Source organism: Rhinopithecus roxellana, chromosome 5 (genome assembly GCF_007565055.1).
Source record: "Rhinopithecus roxellana isolate Shanxi Qingling chromosome 5, ASM756505v1, whole genome shotgun sequence".
Taxonomy (NCBI): Eukaryota; Metazoa; Chordata; class Mammalia; order Primates; family Cercopithecidae; genus Rhinopithecus; species Rhinopithecus roxellana.
The window spans coordinates 64,354,621-64,372,348 of record NC_044553.1 but is presented as its reverse complement, the minus strand read 5'-3'; the positions used below and the strand labels follow the sequence as shown (position 1 = coordinate 64,372,348).

At 45.8% G+C, this 17,728-nt stretch overlaps 1 protein-coding gene across 3 annotated transcripts in view; it reads left to right on the top strand.

Annotated features, from left to right (window-relative positions):
* TLN2 (talin 2) overlaps nt 1-17,728 on the top strand; it is a 461,407-nt gene that overhangs the window by 375,425 nt on the left and 68,254 nt on the right. For all 3 annotated transcript variants that reach the window (XM_030931227.1, XM_010374223.2, XM_030931226.1), the window contains 5 exons: nt 5,350-5,490; nt 5,940-6,121; nt 7,521-7,653; nt 10,251-10,352; nt 14,862-15,032. In XM_030931227.1, the coding sequence (XP_030787087.1) occupies nt 5,350-5,490; nt 5,940-6,121; nt 7,521-7,653; nt 10,251-10,352; nt 14,862-15,032 (729 nt within the window). The remainder of the gene's footprint in view (nt 1-5,349; nt 5,491-5,939; nt 6,122-7,520; nt 7,654-10,250; nt 10,353-14,861; nt 15,033-17,728) is intronic.

Sequence of the window (17,728 nt, the reverse complement as noted above, 5' to 3'; positions counted from 1 at the left end):
TGTGGGAACACAGCCACAGCCTAGACGACAGACCACAGGCAGAAGGCCCAGCACCATCTCCCCAGCTCCCTCCACAGCCACAGCCTTCAAAGGAGCATTGTCATGGGAGGCAGGATACCAGTTCTGTGTTAAACCCTGGACACTGCTGAAGGGAAAGGCATTGAAGGAGTTAACACTTTTTACTTCAGGGTTTTGTATTCATTCAGATGGGAGGGTTGGCTTTACTGCTGGGACAAGTCCTAGAGTAAGAGAAGTTTTCCCAGTTCTCTCCAGAGGATAGGACACTGCACACCTAACTTTATTTTGACGACAAAAAACCAGTGCAATTGTATGCAGAAATTAGTCAACAGGATGACCAAGCAGAGGCAAAAGGAGAGAATACCCAGCCCAGCACCAGCTGGGAGCTGGCGGTCAGCACATGGGGCTCGCACCCCAGTCAGCAGCTTCTTAGCTATTGAAACAAAGAGTCTTTTTTTAAGAAATGAGCAAACAAAAACCCCTCCCTATTTGAAGGCAAGAGTAAGCTCAGTTGAAAATGAATAAAGCCAGTGTCCGGGTGCCCCATGATCCTAGCGGCAGGTTACCTGAATTACCATCATGGTTCACAGTAATTAGGATCCTAGCGGCAGGTTACCTGAATTACCATCATGGTTCACAGTAATTAGGATCCTAGCGGCAGGTTACCTGAATTACCATCATGGTTCACAGTAATTAGGAAGTAATAAAGCTTACATTTAAAAACGTTTATTTGGTGCTTTGGGTATGTCACTCATTCACTCCATACAACCACCCTGTGCTTACCCCATTTTACAGGTGGGAACCTGAGGCACAAAGAGGTTAAATAACTTTACCAAGGTAACTCAGCCAGGAAGTGGTGGGGCAGAATTCAAACCCAGGCCCCAGAGCCCCTGCTTTCAGCCCTGGCATGCTGTTCACCTCTTGGGATGGAGAGACAAAGTCATCTCTCCAGCCTGGGAAGAAAGACCTTGCTGTGTTTGCAGGGCTTGTATGTGAGTTTGGGGAGGTGAGGGTGGAAAGAGCAATAGAGTTGACAGCAGTGACATCGTTGGTTGCTGTGTAATGAGCTTATCTCCGTTAAAATCACTCACTTTCTGGTTGTTAAAAAACATTATATTTAGATGGACCAATGGGGTAAAAAAAGGAAAGACACTCTTTATTCTGTAGAAATTCCTGGAGCCCTTTCTTGTCTGCCTTCTCTTCGGTTTTAAATCCTGACCTATCTCTATATAAAGCATCTCTGTTAAGATCTCATGTTCTTTTCAGATTCTCCTCACAGTGTCAAACCCTGTTTGCAATTCCCTGCAGCAAATGAGCTCTTGTGATGGCCTAAAAGATAGGCCTGTACAGAACATCAGAGGAGGAATGTCGGGGGGTTGTAACGTGGAAAAGATAAAGGCCTCTGTCTCCTGGAGTACCCTGGGAACAAGGAGCAATGCAAGAGGAACAGAAATGAACATGTTGCCCCTCAGCGTGTGGAAATGGGCCTGGTTTTTCAATTCCCATCACGTGGCAGGGTTTGCTGGAAGCCATGAGCTTTGCTTTTAATTTACTAACAGGAAAGTGGTAAAGGTCGTTTCACTGTAGCACATGGTACTATATACCGAACATTTTCCTGTTTGAAGGAATGGTTATGTATTCTCTCAAACAGAAAAACAAATGAATATTTAATTCCCTAAGTGCTTAAGACAGCTGCCCTCATAGCTGCATATTACTCTTAAGTTTTATGTGCTGCTTAGTGCTGTTTTTTTCTTTTAACTGTGAGGATGTGCCCAAGCCTAAATCCCAGCTGCCACACCCTTGTAGTCATAAAGAAGGGAGGGGAGCCACCAGGAGAAGCACGAGGGGGCAGGAGCAGATTACGTCACACAGTGGCTCATTAGCATCAGTCACTACTGATGGCACTCTTTAAAATCCCAGAGCAGGGCTCCACGAGAATCCATTTCTGTGTTTCTGCCTTCTGCCAGGGATGGCTCTAAATACTGGGTATGGTAGAAAGATGCACACCCCTAACCACAGCGGCTGTGTCTCCGAGTCACCACGTACTCTGTTGCCTGCCTTTCTGTCTTCATTCAGCTCATTACCTAGTCTTGAATCAGATGTGTGGAATGGAATGTTATTTTAAATGTGCAGTCACTCACATTTGAGTGCCAAGTAGAAATTATGCAACAGCAGCATTTGTTTTTCTGAGAAGTTGAAGTTTGGCCTTGCCCCTCACAGCAGAGTTAAAGTTCGGGGTTTTTGCAGTTAAGCACTTTCAGTGTGTACCACAGACACCCGATCCAGCTCTCTTTAATCGAATTTGACTTGGCCGTGAGTATGCTTTCTTGATCATCCCTATGTTTGGATTGGGAAAGTGGTTTCTTTAAAAGGAAAAGGAAAAAGGCTCTTGGGCTTTTTACTCCGTGTTCTGTTGCCTTTGTCTAAGGTCAGCAGGAGAGAAGGGAGCCAGGAGGCTCGCATCATTGTTTGAGGCATGCCAGTGAGTAGCAAGGTGACCTTGTCAAGTCATGTCACTTTCCAGGTGCTGGTTTTATTGTCTGGAGAATTGGGGGTTTAAGCTTAAATTGTCCTTACGGTCCCCTCTAATCCCCGAAGTTCGTGAATCTTTTATTTTGTGCATACACAGAAATTGTCTCTTCCAGATCTCCATGGTATTTTGCTAAGGGGGACCACTTGGAGCAGGCTCCGGGTTTGGAAGTGTTCTTGTCCTGGTGGGGCCTGGATATATGGCTGAGTAAATTTACCCTTTCATCATTATGGCTGGTATGCCAGACGTTCTGTGACATGGAAACTCTCATGCTTGAAATTTCACCATTGGGCAGCTTTGAGTATTCAGTTTCCTTGAGTGGCTCTGCTGTGCCCAATGGAAGCAGAGTTTAGAAGTGAAATATTACCTGTGCAAACTATCCTTTCTGATGCCGGATGCCTTCTTTGGATGAAGTAACTTGTCCTTTTTGAGAAGGGAAGATGATTGATGTAGCTTGCTATTCTAGTTCATGTTATTCAAGGCTCTGACCTGCAAATAGCAATGGGCTATATGTTAATATGATTTTAAGGCCTATGCTCAAAACAAAAGCCCCAAACAAACAAACAAAAAACCCCGTCTTTATTCTAGTAGTGCTGTCTATGAAACCTACACAATTAGAAAACCATTCCTTGAGATTTCCCTTGAGTAGAGTCATCTTTTCAGTTTGAAGAAGTTCAGCTTAGGGTTGGTGGCTTGATTGGCTGCCCTTCTTCCCAATAGACTGAGAGGTTGTGGGAGCAGAAAGGGGAAGAGAAAAGCGTGGAGAGGTAAGAAGCAGGAAGGGGGAGCAGCACCAAGGGAAGGCTGAGCATCTCCTGTTAAGCTAGAAGTTGTGTGATCCCAGCTGAAAGGATATGATTGGAGAAAGCCATGTATCCACTGGTGGGGCTGGGACCTGAGTTTCTTCCACTCCAAAGTCCACTCTTGCAATCAGCTTGCTTCACTCCTTTGCCTATGTTTGGGTCCACCTGTGTCAGGGATCTGCTGAGGGGCACCCACCCTGCCTGGCACTGGTGTTCTCAGATTGCCCTGAAGTCTGGTGAATCCTGACCTCCAGGGATCTACCAAACTTCAAAGCGATATTAACAGTGCAACAAGATCAGAGTGCCAAGGTGGTTCACTTCTACCTGGCCAGTGCCAGCAACATAAATCAACATTTACCAAGTATGTAAGTGGTAGTGAGAAATGAGGTTTAAATGTGAGCAAGAAGTAGCTGGTGTGCAAGGGTTTCCATCGGGCCTGGAAGAATGGCAGAACTGGAGAGGTGAGGGTAGGGTCAGGGCCTGTCTGGTGGGAGAAGGGCATGAGCCAAGGCGAGCCAGGCACTGTATTAGCAAAAAACAATAAATTAGCCAGGCTTGCGGGAATTCCTCTGAAAATATTAGCATTGTGGGTATGTAATTATTGTCCCAAGCTGCCAAGGCTTGATTGGAATGTAGTTGTTATTCAGAAATCACCTTCAAACCAACGGTGCCTGCCTCCTCTTGCTTTATTGGAAAACAGAAATGCTCCCACCTCAGATCTGCTGTGCTTGGTGATGCCAGTGCCCCTATTTTTTTGATCCCAGTTGTCTAAATTGGCTTTATATGTTGCTCATAAGGGTTAAGTTAAAAGTTTAATTGGTCATTTAACAAGGAAATTTGCATTCTTCTGCAAGCATAACTGCCTTTTCAAGGGTAGCCTTTTGCTGGGAGGGAGGGTTTCTGTCATTGGATCACAGGCTGTAGGTTCTAACAGTCTTGATCCTGAGGAGGTAGAGTCCAGGGCTGGGAACCTCATTGAAGTGTTAACCCTTTGTGAGGCAGTCTGGCATGGATCACAGGCCACATTCCGGGATTCTTTCATCCATCCAGGCCATAAATCAGCAATAGGCCTGATCACTCAATGCCATTGTGTTACCTGCTGTTAGTTTTGTTTTGTATTGTTTTTTAATTATGAAGCGTAAGATACATAGAGAGAAAACACGTTATGTGTAGAGTTCAGTGAATTTTCTCCAGTGGAACACACCTTGGTAACTCTAGCCAGATTAAGAAACAGAATGTTATTGGCATCCAGAAACTTTCCTTGTGCTTTCTCTGGTCTTATCTGCTCTTCTCACACCCTAGATTAGGAGGGCCACCTGTGTTTGCACTTGGTACTAATGGAGTTGTACAGGAGGTACCCATTTGTGGGTGGCCTGTTTTGTTAAATATTATGTTTGAGATTTGTTTGTGTGGCTGGGGGTAGTTCTCGTCTATTCCTTCCCATTGGATTCCATTGTGTTCATTTCCAAATGATGACAGTTATGCCCACCTTGCCTGCATCAGTCGTTAGGGAACATGCAGGTAAAACTTAGAAAAAGTTAAAAGTACTGCTTTAAAATACAGTAAAGTATGTTTATTGTTTGGAAGAGAATAGATTTAATCTGAGTAAAATGAAGGCGAAGATCCGAAGGATTCTAGTCTCAAAAGTGAGGAGGAAAGTAGTTCCGCTGCATGGTCTGGTGCAGGGGGTCACGGGGCATTGAAGAGCAGGCTGCTGTTTAAATCTGTGTCTCTGCTTCCTGGGAGTGGGACGTTGACTGTGGAGGCCGTTGTCTTGTGAGCTACACATTTGTCTTTAATTCTTCACAACTGCTAACGGGGCCCCTCTGCTTAATGGCGGGAGTCTCTTTAATCAGTTCTTATTTATTGGTTATGAAGTCACCAAACATTTTCAGTGTTCCCATTGAACCACCTTCTTTCACTCAGAGGTGATTCCTGTGGTTCAGGAATAACTTGTGCTTCTCAATCAGGCAGAATCTCTGTGTTTTGCCCCATCAGGCCCTGGATGGGGATTTCTCTGAAGACAACCGCAGTAAGTGTCGCATGGCCACCGCACCCTTGATTGAAGCTGTGGAGAACCTGACAGCGTTCGCCTCAAACCCTGAGTTTGTCAGCATTCCCGCCCAGATCAGCTCCGAGGTAGGGAGTTTTTGTAGGAAGATAACACTAAGGTCTTTGGCTAACTTTATGTGGCACCGAATGAGTTAATAGTTAAAACTCCGAAAGCTCTTTCTGTCAACATGTCCGCGACTGTTACTCTTGTCCATCATGGCATGTGCGCAGTGAGTGAAACACAGTGACTCCACCTCTCTTGAGAGATGACGTATATGTAGAGAACAATCTTACTGCCTAGGTTTGGGGCGATTCTTGGGATGTGTCACACTCAAAAATGCTAGTTAAGGGGCAAACATGGGTTTAAATCCCCACCGTGCAGACCCTGGGTAATCCAGTCTTCATGGTTCCCTACCCTCTTTGTCTCCTTCAAAGGGGCGAGGTGGTGATTTGGCAAAGAACAGGACCTTTCAGGGCCCACCTCATTCACTTATATCTTCGACCCTGACTTTGATTTCTGTGCCGTTTGGTCTCAGGGTTCCCAGGCACAGGAACCAATCCTGGTTTCAGCCAAGACCATGCTGGAGAGTTCATCGTACCTCATTCGCACTGCACGCTCTCTGGCCATCAACCCCAAAGACCCACCCACCTGGTCTGTACTGGCTGGACATTCCCATACAGTGTCCGACTCCATCAAGAGTCTCATCACTTCTATCAGGTCAGTTTCCCATCCGGAGGTTGCTGCTAGCCTGCATCTCAGTGGGGCAGGAGGAGGATAAGCCTACCAGGCTTTATACTTAATAGTGATGTTGTTGATCATTATCATCTTTTTCTTTATCTCTTCGGGGCCAGAAGCACTGGTCACAATAGTAATTGCTAACTTAAGTACTTACATATGCCAAATACTACTCCAAGTGTTTTATCTGTGTTACTTTATTTGAACATCACAACAGTCTTGTAAGGTACCACTGTCATTATTTCCATTGTACTGATGAATAAGTTTAGGCAGAAAAATTTGGGTAATATTCCCAAGGTCACCGTAAGGCCCAATGGCTGTCTAATCACTGTACCACATTGTCTGTATCTAGGAGTTTAGGCATTGAGCACCATTGTTATTTAGCAGAATTCGGGGTTGCAGTTAGTTTGCTAATAAGACAAAGAATATTCTAGGGCCTGCAGTAACTCTGAGCATCTCTGACCTCCTTGGTGATAGTGGGAGCCTAAAAAAGACATCCCCAAATAGACATAACATTTCTGAAGTTAGCCAGTTAATACCTCACAGCATGAAATTCATCTTCCTTAATTATATTTTGCTTCCTAGTTGCTTTTGAAGCTCAAAACCACAGTTAACTTTATTTCTTAATGGCTTGCAAAGAAAAATTCACTACATGTTTTAATTCCTACTATAGCCCAGGACTTTGTGACTAGTATGCAATGTAGAAAGCATAATACATTTGCACTGGAAATAGTGCTGACTTTTTTTTTTAAATAAGAGTCCTGGCCGGGCGCGGTGGCTCAAGCCTGTAATCCCAGCACTTTGGGAGGCCGAGACGGGCGGATCACGAGGTCAGGAGATCGAGACCATCCTGGCTAACATGGTGAAACCCCGCCTCTACTAAAAAATACAAAAAACTAGCCGGGCGAGGTGGCGGGCGCCTGTAGTCCCAGCTACTCGGGAGGCTGAGGCAGGAGAATGGCGTAAACCCGGGAGGCGGAGCTTGCAGTGAGCTGAGATCCGGCCACTGCACTCCAGCCCGGGCGACAGAGCGAGACTCCGTCTCAAAAAAAAAAAAAAAATAAGAGTCCTGTGCTTAAGCCAGTGAATAGAGAATCCAAGTCCAAATTGCTCCCGTTGCAGTTGCCTGTTATCAGCCTAAGGTGGAGGGCAGGACCATATTCTTTCCACCAGAAATAAGTAGAGTTATCTGAAGTGTTAAATTAAGGAATGCATGGGCTGTGCAGTGAGACATTGCCAACCAAGGGTCAGGGATTCCTCCTGAAAGGAGGTGACTGAGTCAGGGAGGAAGTGGACAGGGATCCTGGCCCACCAGTGGTGGAGCAGGCCTTGGGACTTGAGCCCCATGGAGCCTGTGTCCAACTTGCACTGTTCCTTCCAGGGACAAGGCCCCTGGACAGAGGGAGTGTGATTACTCCATCGATGGCATCAACCGGTGCATCCGGGACATCGAGCAGGCCTCGCTGGCTGCTGTCAGCCAGAGCCTGGCCACGAGGGACGACATCTCTGTGGAGGTAAGCTGGGAATCTGGGGGCCTGCTTAGCAGCCTCTAGATATGTTGAAAAATCTCAGCATCAGACTTGGAGGGGTAGAGGTTGTGGGTCCAAAATGTTTCTGTTGCTGGAGTTTCATCATTAGACAGCCATTCTCTGTGGAGCCAATCTGGGAACTTTTTGGAGAGGGTAGGGCAGATGCCAAGTAGAGAAGGGTGGCTTGGGGGAAGGAATATATGTTACTGGGGTGGAAAGTTCAAATGTGGCTGAAATTGGGAGGGAAAATATCAATATCAAGGTAATTTAGGGGTTAGGTGGGCACCGTGTTTGTTTTAACACATCAGTAGAGTGGACCTAGGTATGTAAATTGTGAATAATTCTCTGTTGTCATATTTCATCAGTGTGCTTTTTAGTTAGTTGGCAAATTCAGCATTAAACTAATGCATTGGGTCTGTTCAGAGATCAAGGATTCTGCCCTAAGTTATTCAATATCTAGCATTTGAGGACTTTGGCATCCTATTATTAATTTAAAGCCACTTTGCCCTCTCTTGCTTGTTTTTCCAAAGTTTAGAATGGAATTTTCCTACTTTTTCCCTTTGAGTTTTTTCCTATTACCTGTCCAAAGGTTCCTGACTTTTACTTCTATCTCTACTGAAAGCACAGTGCTTGACATGCAGAAGGTGCTTAATAAATATGGATGGTCTGTTTATTGATGTTTATCTTCCTGCCACTGAATTCATTAACAATCAGCTTTCGGCCCAGAGTTAGTATTGCTCATTTTTATTAATAGAGCTGTCTATTTCGCTCCACCTTCACCCTCCTATTTCCAGAAAAAGAAAGAGTAAATTTTCTCAAACTGTGTGGGATGCTAGAATTATTCTTTTGAATCTGTTATTAATGTCCATATGTATATGCAGGCAGACAAGTACAAATAAGTGTACCACTTAATGAATTATCACCAACTGAACAGGCCTTTCAACCAGCACCCAGATCAAGAAGCAAAGATGAGGCCAGGCACTGTGGTTCACACCTGTAATCCTAGCACTTTGGGAGGCTGAGGCGAATGGATCACTTGAGGTCAGGAGTTCCAGACCAGCCTGGCCAACATGGATGAAACCCCATCTCTACTAAAAATAGAAAAATTAGCCAGGCGCAGTAGCAGTCACCTGTAATCCCAGCTACTTGGGAGGCTGAGGCAGGAGAATCACTTGAACCTGAGAGGCAAGGTTGCAGTGAGTGAGCCGAGATTGCTCTACCACCCTTAAGCCTGGGTGACAGAGCAAGATTCCATCTTAAAAAATAAAAAAAGTAGCAAAGATAACCAGCACCCCAGAAGCCCCCCTCATCCGCCATCCTTTCACCATATCCTCCCCCAGCCAGTACATCTCCTGTTTTAACTCCCTCACTAGGAAGAGAGCCCTTCTCCTTTAACTGCATGTGCTCCCTAATCATACAGCCTGTTTAATTTAACAAACCATCTGTAATAAGACAGCACTGTTGGAATATTCTTGCATTCTTGACTATAATCACATTATGAATGTGAAGATAATAAGTAATTAGCTAAATAAAACCCTTGGCCGTCTTGGAAGTTTCTCTCTGCCTGCTCCCATCTGTCTCTATTTCTCTTTTTCCTTTTCTTTTTCTTTTTCCAGGGTTTTGTTTTCAAGTTTGCGTGTTAGTCTGCTCCTCTTGTTGAGGACACTCTGCCCACATCCCCGCTGGCCCATAGACAGCATTGTTCTGTGGGAAAGTAGCAAAGGCTAGAGTCTCATTTCTGATGAGCAGGACATCACCACTTCGGCGGAGTTCACTCAGTTCCATGCTGGTGTGTGCAGACCTAAAACGCCCAGTGCTCTGATGCATTAATCCTACATCTATCAGTGAAGCTCCTATGAATAGTCCTACAAAGGGATCTGATCTTTCCTGCCACTGGCTGAGAATCTCCACCTTTGAATCTCCCGTCCCCCACATTCTCAGAATCATCTAGATATCTTGCTGTCTCTTTAGAGCATGATTCAATTCTTTGGGGGTGGAGAGATTAAACCATCTCTCAAGCCTGAGAAGAAAGGCCCTGAGGGCTCCGTTTTTAATAATTTGCATATGCACCACCAAACACAGTGGACTGAGCATTTTCACGGTGCACTGTTTGGGAAGTAGTCCTGCTTTAAAGGAGCTAATCTCATTTTTATGTCGCTCTCCCTCCTTAAGGGGTTATTAGTTCTGAGAATACAGCGACCCGGATGTTCCCTCAGACCCCTCCATTGTCTCCCTGCATTTGGAAGAAGTCATCGTTTTGGAAAGCCATGACTGTTCCGCATGTCCACTAATTACATTAAGGAACCTAAAGTAAAGATACCAGTAACGTCAGTTGTCAGGGTTGACAGGAGCAAGAAGCCAGTTGCGAAAGTGTCTCTCTCAGGCCTGCTTCTTCTCTGTCTCTCTGGAGGAGTCATCACTGAGAAGGTCAGGGCAGGGCGCAGTGGCTTGATGGCACACACCCAGGCATTTTGGTGTCTGCTTTGTATGGCCTCGCTCATTTTTCAGAGGGGCCTTTTTGAATCAGTGCAGCTCTGTGGGGAGCTGTTACGGGATGAACTTGACACTTCTCTCCTTATCAGGCCCTGCAGGAGCAGCTGACTTCCGTGGTCCAGGAAATCGGGCACCTTATTGATCCCATCGCCACGGCAGCTCGGGGAGAAGCAGCTCAGCTGGGACATAAGGTAATGCACACCGAGGGGATCCTGTGAGGGTGTGCGTGTGATCACAGGAGAGAGGATTTTACTGACTTCACTGTTCTCATTCCCAAAAGCCTGTGGTACAAGTATTGTGCCTGAGTCCAATGCTGATTTAAGCTGCAGAAAATAACACTGAACCTCTCTCTGGCATCCTCTCCAGAAATTATCAGTTCAGGATCTATTTTTACCTAGAGTTCAGAAGAAAACTTCAGTACAGTTTTTCTGGTTGTGGCCAGAGACGTAATTTGGCATTTACAGTCGTCCGTTGCAATCGGCCTTTGCTGAAAGAAGCCAGAGACTGAAGCAGACACTCCCAGCCTGGAGTCTGCCACCTCTGGCTGGCTGGCCAGCCAGCCCCATTCTGGTGTGTTTAAGGGTACATTATTCTTTTGTGGTTTCTAACATAGTGTCTACTCTTTGACATAATGAGGCAAAGCAGACCTCTCTGGATGACCAAACCCTCCCTAGGTGTCCACTCCAGGGGAGCTGTTCGGCTGGCGGTTCATACCCACATTGTCTTAAGAGCCGAATGACGTTTTGCCTGGTTGGGGTTCATTTTGCAAATTCTTCAGGGACAGTTGGCTTGTCGTACAACCTGTGCCTCAATAGGGAGAGCCCAGAAATTGGATTTTTAACCACCTTGGGTTTCCTAGTGCAGCCATCAGTATAGATGTACATAGGAAGAAATACAGTAGCCAAAATCTTCTTGGCAAGTATCGATTTTAGAAAATCAATATTCTTGCTTTTTCAAATTACAGAATAGCTTAAGGGCCTACTCACCTTCCCACTGGTTCCAAGGAGGGATTTTTAAGATTTGAAATCTCAAAGGCCAGTGTCTCTCTGCCTTTTTAAGTGTGGCATATTTCATTTCTTTCTCTTCTCTCTTCTCTTCTCCTCTCTCTCTGTGAGACAGAGCTTTGCTCTTATTGCCCAGGCTGGAGTGCAATGGCGCGATCTCAGGTCACCACAACCTCCGCCTCCTGGGTTCAATTGATTCTCCTGCCTCGGCCTCCCAAGTAGCTGGGATTACAGGCGTGTGCCACCACGCCCAGCTAATTTTTATATTATTAGTAGAGATGGGGTTTCTCCATGTTGGTCAGGCTGGTCTCAAACTCCCAACCTCAGGTGACCCACCCGCCTCGGCCTCCCAAAGTGCTGGAATTACAGGTGTGAGCCACCGTGCCCAGCCAGCATCTTTCATTTCTTAGCCGAGTTTCTTTATATGGCAATTAGAGAAGGGCTTGTCCTTCTGTGTGAAGAGGTTTGCAGGGGTAGGAGAATGGTCTGGACACTGGGGCCACTGCCTGTGTGCCCATAAGGGAAACTGAGTTTAGAAGAGAAGCCGGACATTTTTTCAGCGTTACTTTTTATTCCAGAACTTTTGTAATAAAACATTTCTGGATGTCTTTAGAGGACAATACCCATGTCTCTGCGGATACTTCATTAGTATACAAGATTAATTCCTATGTGACTGGTTAGCATCAAAAGAAACATAATGTATTTATGTTACTTGACTTAGAAATTTACTCTTGGCCCTTGGGCTAATCCATCTCTTACCTTCTAACAGAGAGTTTTGGACAGAGGCAGTCTGTGGGCCCTCTATCCCGAAGAGCCGTGGACTGGGAGTTCACACCCACATTTTCCCCAAGGCTTCATTGCAGTGCTCATGGGGGGCCCCAGATCAGCAGCTTCAACAGCACCTGGGAGTGATAAGAAATGCAAATTCTCAGACCCGAGCTGTGTTCATGAAGTTCTGTGGCTTAAAACAACAGAAATTTATTCTCTCATCCAAAGTCTAAAATCAGGTGCTGGCAGGGCCGTGCTCCCTCTGGAGGCTGTAGAGTAGATTCCCTAGTGAATCTGTTGTTTGCTTCTTCTGTCTTCCTGTGGCTCCTGGCACTGCTTGACTATCACACTGATCCCTGCGTCCATAATCACGTTGTCACCTGCTCCTCTGTGTCTCTTCTATCTCTTAGATGGACACTTTTTACTGGATTTAGAGCCCACCCAGCTAATCCAGGACATTCGCATTTCAAGATCCTTAAATGCACCTGCAAGCACCCTTTTTCCACATGAGGTCACATTCCCAGGTTGCAGGGATTTGAATATGGACATATCTTTTGAGGGATCACCATTCAATCCACTGTGTCCCTAGACCTAGGAATGAACATCATGTACCAAATACTCAAAATTCTGTTATTTTAATGCACATGCTAACCCAAGGGAGGATGTTTCCTATTCTATCATGTCCAAGAACTAAAGGTGTTAAAGTCCTTGCTAAGCTCCCTAAATACAGAGAAAAGCACATGACTTCAGAAAGCTTTGCCTGTAATATGTGAGCACCTAGCCTTTAGTGAGTGCTTCCTATGTGGCAGTTAGCGTGGTGAAGGGCTTTCATGTACACTAATCCTCCTACCAGTCCTGATGAACTCTCAGTGCTATTATTAATCCCCATCTTAGAGATGAGGAAACTGAAGTGGAGCAATTAGAACAATTTGCTAACTATTTCTCAGTAAGGAATTGGCAGGGAAGATTCAAATCCAGTGATTCTGAAGCCAGAGCTGACGTCCTTCATGGCCCAGCCATGCTATCTCCATGGGGAAGCTGGGCTCCCGTTCAGTTATTGCATTTAATGATTCTCAGCACACAGCAACCGCTGACATTTGACAGTTGCATTGATGAAATATACTTTTAAAATAATAAAAATAACCTGGAAAACATGTAAGATTCTAATGCATTAAACATTTTGACTCCTCCTTTAGGACATAAAGGACCACCCTAAGCCCTCAGCCCCGATGACCCCTCAGTGCCCCATTCCCTTTGATGGTGACACCAATGCCCTTCCTGGGGATGAGGATGAAATCACATGCAAGTGTGTGGAGCTGCTCCCTGTGGTTGTGCAGGCCATGCCCTCCACAAAGGCATTTGGCTGAAGTGGGAAGTAGGGACCAAAATTCAGCCTATGCTCTGCCCTGGCGTCACTCATGTCTGCCCAAAGGACCCCTTTAAAATTCACCCAAAGGCTCCCTAAGGGCTGGCAACAGCCCCATTCACCAGATTTGAAACCTCTCGTAAGATAACCATAGAGGGGATAACCATTAAAAATATGCTTATTGTTGGCCAATAATCATGTCTCACTATTAGCGCTAATTAAGGTTTGTTTTTTGGACACGTTCCCCCACCTTGCCCTAGCCACCACCCGCCATCATCCTCCACCCCCTCCTGCTGGCCCAGTGACTGCTCATGTGAGTGGTCTTCCTGTCCACATCCCACAGCACTCATGCTTCTCACATGTGATGGGAAGAAGCGTTAAGGGAGGTGCTGGCTAAAGGTTTGAACTGAAGTGCTCTTGAAGGGCATAGTTTAGCCATTCGTCATTACCGCACAGAAAGAGGCATTGAACAGAAACGTGTGATTCATGCCATTGTGTTTTCTCTGAGTTGAGGATAGATTCTGAGAGGGGATAGATTCTGGTATCTGAAGTGAATATAGCAAAATGTTAAGATCTCATATTCTGGTGCCAGGTAGAGGGGTATCCAAATACCAAATGATAAACTTCTATAAGTGCAGTGCTACAAAGCAGCAGGACTGCAGTCACAATGAAAGTGACGGAGACCATAGACTGTGGCAGCTGAGAGCTGGGGCCGTGGGGTGGGATGCCGCTGTCTCCAGCTCTCAGCTGCATGAGATGGAGCATGCGTCTCAACCCCTCGAAGCTTCGGTATCTTCCTATGTATCTGCCTCTTAAAGTTACGGAGGCTCAGTGAGGAAATGGATGTTAAACTTTCAGCAGAGAGCCTGGCACAGGGAATGCGCCCACTGGATTGCAACACGTGGCCCACACCGCCCAGCTGGTAGGCAAGCTTTGGTGAGCATGGATGGATGTGCACGGTATCGCCCTCCTGGAAAGGGGCCTGTGCGGAGGCAGTGGTTCCTGTAGGGATAAGCTTTTTTTGTTCTCCCAAGTTGGGCTAATCATAAACAGAGCATCTAGGCTGATGTGAAATCATTTGTGCTTTTTTTCCAAATCAAGGCTTGGTCAAAATGCTCCGGGCAAAATGCAGCTGGGATTGGCTTCCTACAAAGCTTTTGAAGGTTTCTTTCATCTCTTGCTTTTTTCTGCTCCCCTGCTACCTTATCCTTTTCCACTCCCCCTTCCTCCTGAGTTTGTAAGATGTCTAGTTCTTTTAAAAGTTGTTACTTTATAGAAATTGACAGTTTGTAAAATTGAATTCAATTCTCATATCTCACTCTGGATCTTGGAATGGGTTTCTTAGCACCTCTGCCATATTTAGAGAGATGAAGAACTCCCTGGAGGAAGTAAAAACCGAGAAAGAGTACATTAATTAGCAAGCGCTTTCAGCAGTAAATTGCCGCAGATCTGCCTCTGCCTGTGAGTCAGCCCAGTCCCGTTCCCCTCCCGCACCCGACCGTGGAGCCCCTGAAGGAGACATGTGTATTTACATGATACATCTGTGGCTTTTTCTTTGAAAGGTGACACAACTGGCAAGCTATTTTGAGCCCTTGATCTTAGCTGCAGTCGGTGTGGCCTCCAAGATTCTTGACCATCAGCAGCAGATGACGGTGCTGGACCAGACCAAGACGCTCGCAGAGTCTGCCTTGCAGATGTTGTACGCAGCCAAAGAAGGTGGTGGAAACCCCAAGGTATGGTCCAGGATTTCGGGGACTCACTTAGGACCACTAAGAAGCCATCATGCATTCCTGCCATAATGTGTCCCTCCGGGAAAAAACACTTCCAGTTCTTGTTGGTGGCATTTGAGCTCCCACTCTGAGATCAGAAATAATTTATTGGCCTTCCCAGGGTTCTTAGGGAGGAAATGAAGAAATATACATAAAAGTTATTTTTTTCTTGACAGAATGTGTAGACAAGTGTCCTTGGGGAGGAAAAATGTATGGTGTGATGATGACAGGGATGAAAACTGTAATGCTTGCTGGGTCCCTGCTCAGCACTGACACCCAGCTTGCACAAAGGAATGCTCTATTGTGCTCCAGTAATTTCGATTCCTAGTACTTAAGAGACTGCAGTTTAATATACAAATCTCCCATACCAGTGACCAAGTATGACGACAGCCTGTCATAGGAGACCTTGCACCACATTTTACTCTGAACTTGGGAAGTGAAGAAAAGAGAAGAGCATATGCAAAGTCATAGGTAGATTTATTAAAGGGTTGTGATTTCTTCAGGAATAGTGAGTGGTCTGATCTATCTGGAACATGCGGAGTTGAGGGACCACCAGGCAGGAGGATGGACTAGGCTGCAGGGTGACAGGTCTCTTCCACATTACGGACTTCGGTCTTCATTGTAAGTAGTGGGGAGCCATTGGCGGTCTTTAAGCAGGGGAATGGCACAACCAGTCCTTATTTTAGAAACATTAGTAGCAGTGTGAATAATGTCATGGACTTTCCTTTTCTTTTCTTCAGATAATGTCTCACTATATTGCCCAGGCTGGTCATGAATTCGTGGCCTCGTGCCTTCTTCCTGCCTCAGCCTCCCAAGTAGCTGGGGCCACAGGCACATTCCACCATACCTGGCTGGCCTGCTTGCTCGTTTATTTACTTATTTACTTAATAAATTAATTATAGATGGGGGTCTCACTATGTTGCCCAGGCTCATCTCGAACTCCCGGCCTCAAGCAATCCTCCCCCTTTAGCCTCCCAAGTACCTGGAATTATAGGCGCAAACCACAGCACCCAGCTTGGACTTAAGTTTTCTATGTTCAATTTTTTCATTCATGTGCTTGGCAGTTATTAAGAGCCTCATTCTGGGGATGCTGAAATATTAAGAGCCAGCCACTGCCCTCAAGTCGTTCAGAGTCTTTTGGAAAAATAAGTTGAGTTGCTGAAGTGGTGGAATAGAGCGAGAAAAAAAAATACCATTTTGACTGTGGTGGAGTAACGATAGGGTGCCCTGCAGTCGTGCCAGCCCCCTTTGCACCCTCCTCAAACTGGAGGAGGCAGAGCTTACCTTCTGACTCTCTTCTGGGTTGTCTTTTCTCAGGCTGTTTACTGCCACGTGTCCCCACTCCTACCTGAGGGTTTCAGTACTAAAAGAATAATTCAAAGGAGGAGGTTTCTGGATTTTTTTTTTTTTTTTTTTTTTTGAGACAGAGTTTTGCTCTTGTTGCCCAGCCTGGAGTGCAATGGTGTGATCTCGGCTCACTGCAACCTCCGCCTCCCCAGTTCAAGTGATTCTCCTGCCTCAGCCTCCCAAGTAGCTGCGATTACAGGCGTGTGCCACCACACCCAGCTAATTTTTTGTATTTTTAGTAGAGAGGGGGTTTCACCATGTTGGCCAGGCTGGTCTTGAACTCCTGACCTCAGGTGATCCACCCACCTCAGCCTCCCAAAATGCTGGAATTACAAGCATGAGCCACCACACCTGACCTTTCTGGATTTTTAGGACATTAACACATCTTCTTGGACTGTACATTCAGAGCTCCTTGTGGAATTTTATTTTCTCTCAAGGAACCTCACAACCTCAGCTTCTCCTTTCTGGTAAAGCAGAGGCTGTTACCGGAAAGCTTATAGTGCTGACTCTTTGTGCTCCCAGCCATCAGAGATGGGGTCTCGCCATGTTGCCCAAGCTCATTGCAAACTTCTGGCCTCAAGCAATCCTCCGCCTTCAGCCTCCCAAGTACCTGGGATTACAGGTGCGAGCCACAACATCTGGCTTGGGCTTAGTTTCCTGTGTTCCCACCCATAGAGCACACATCGTCAGCACTGTCAGCTTTCTGGTAACAGCCTCTGCTTGAAAGCGGTGTCTAGAATAATCTTCCACCAGTGTGAAGTCGTTTTCAGTAAAGCATTAGATGATGAAGTAAAACACGATGAGTGAAGGCAAGGCAGGTGATCACTTCTGTCCCTCCCTGGTCTCATTCAACCTGCTCTCTTTCTGCAAACCCTGACAGGCTTAGCCCAAAGTGCGCCTGGGACACTGCAAGTCTGCGTTTTTGAACCCTTTCCTTAGATGCCTGACGCAGAGACTTTATCACCTTGAGTGTTATTCTTTGGACAGATATTTACTAGGTTTTATTTGCCGTGTGCTAGGTGTTATATATCCCTGTTTGCAGAAGAAATAAAAGTTTGTCAGATAGTTACGGGTAGCTTTGATTTGGTGAAAAATAGCACAAGCTTTGGGGTCAAACATAATTGGATTCAAATCCCACCTCTGCCTCTCACGAGTAGATTACTTCATTTCTTTGTTTCTGCAGCTAAACAACGAAGGCAATTATGAATACCTCCCTAAGGTACTGGTAGAGACTAAATGAGATAATGTGCCTGATATAGAAGTTATGTTTTTTAAAAAAGTGGCAGCCCAGAACACGGTGTTAATGAATTACA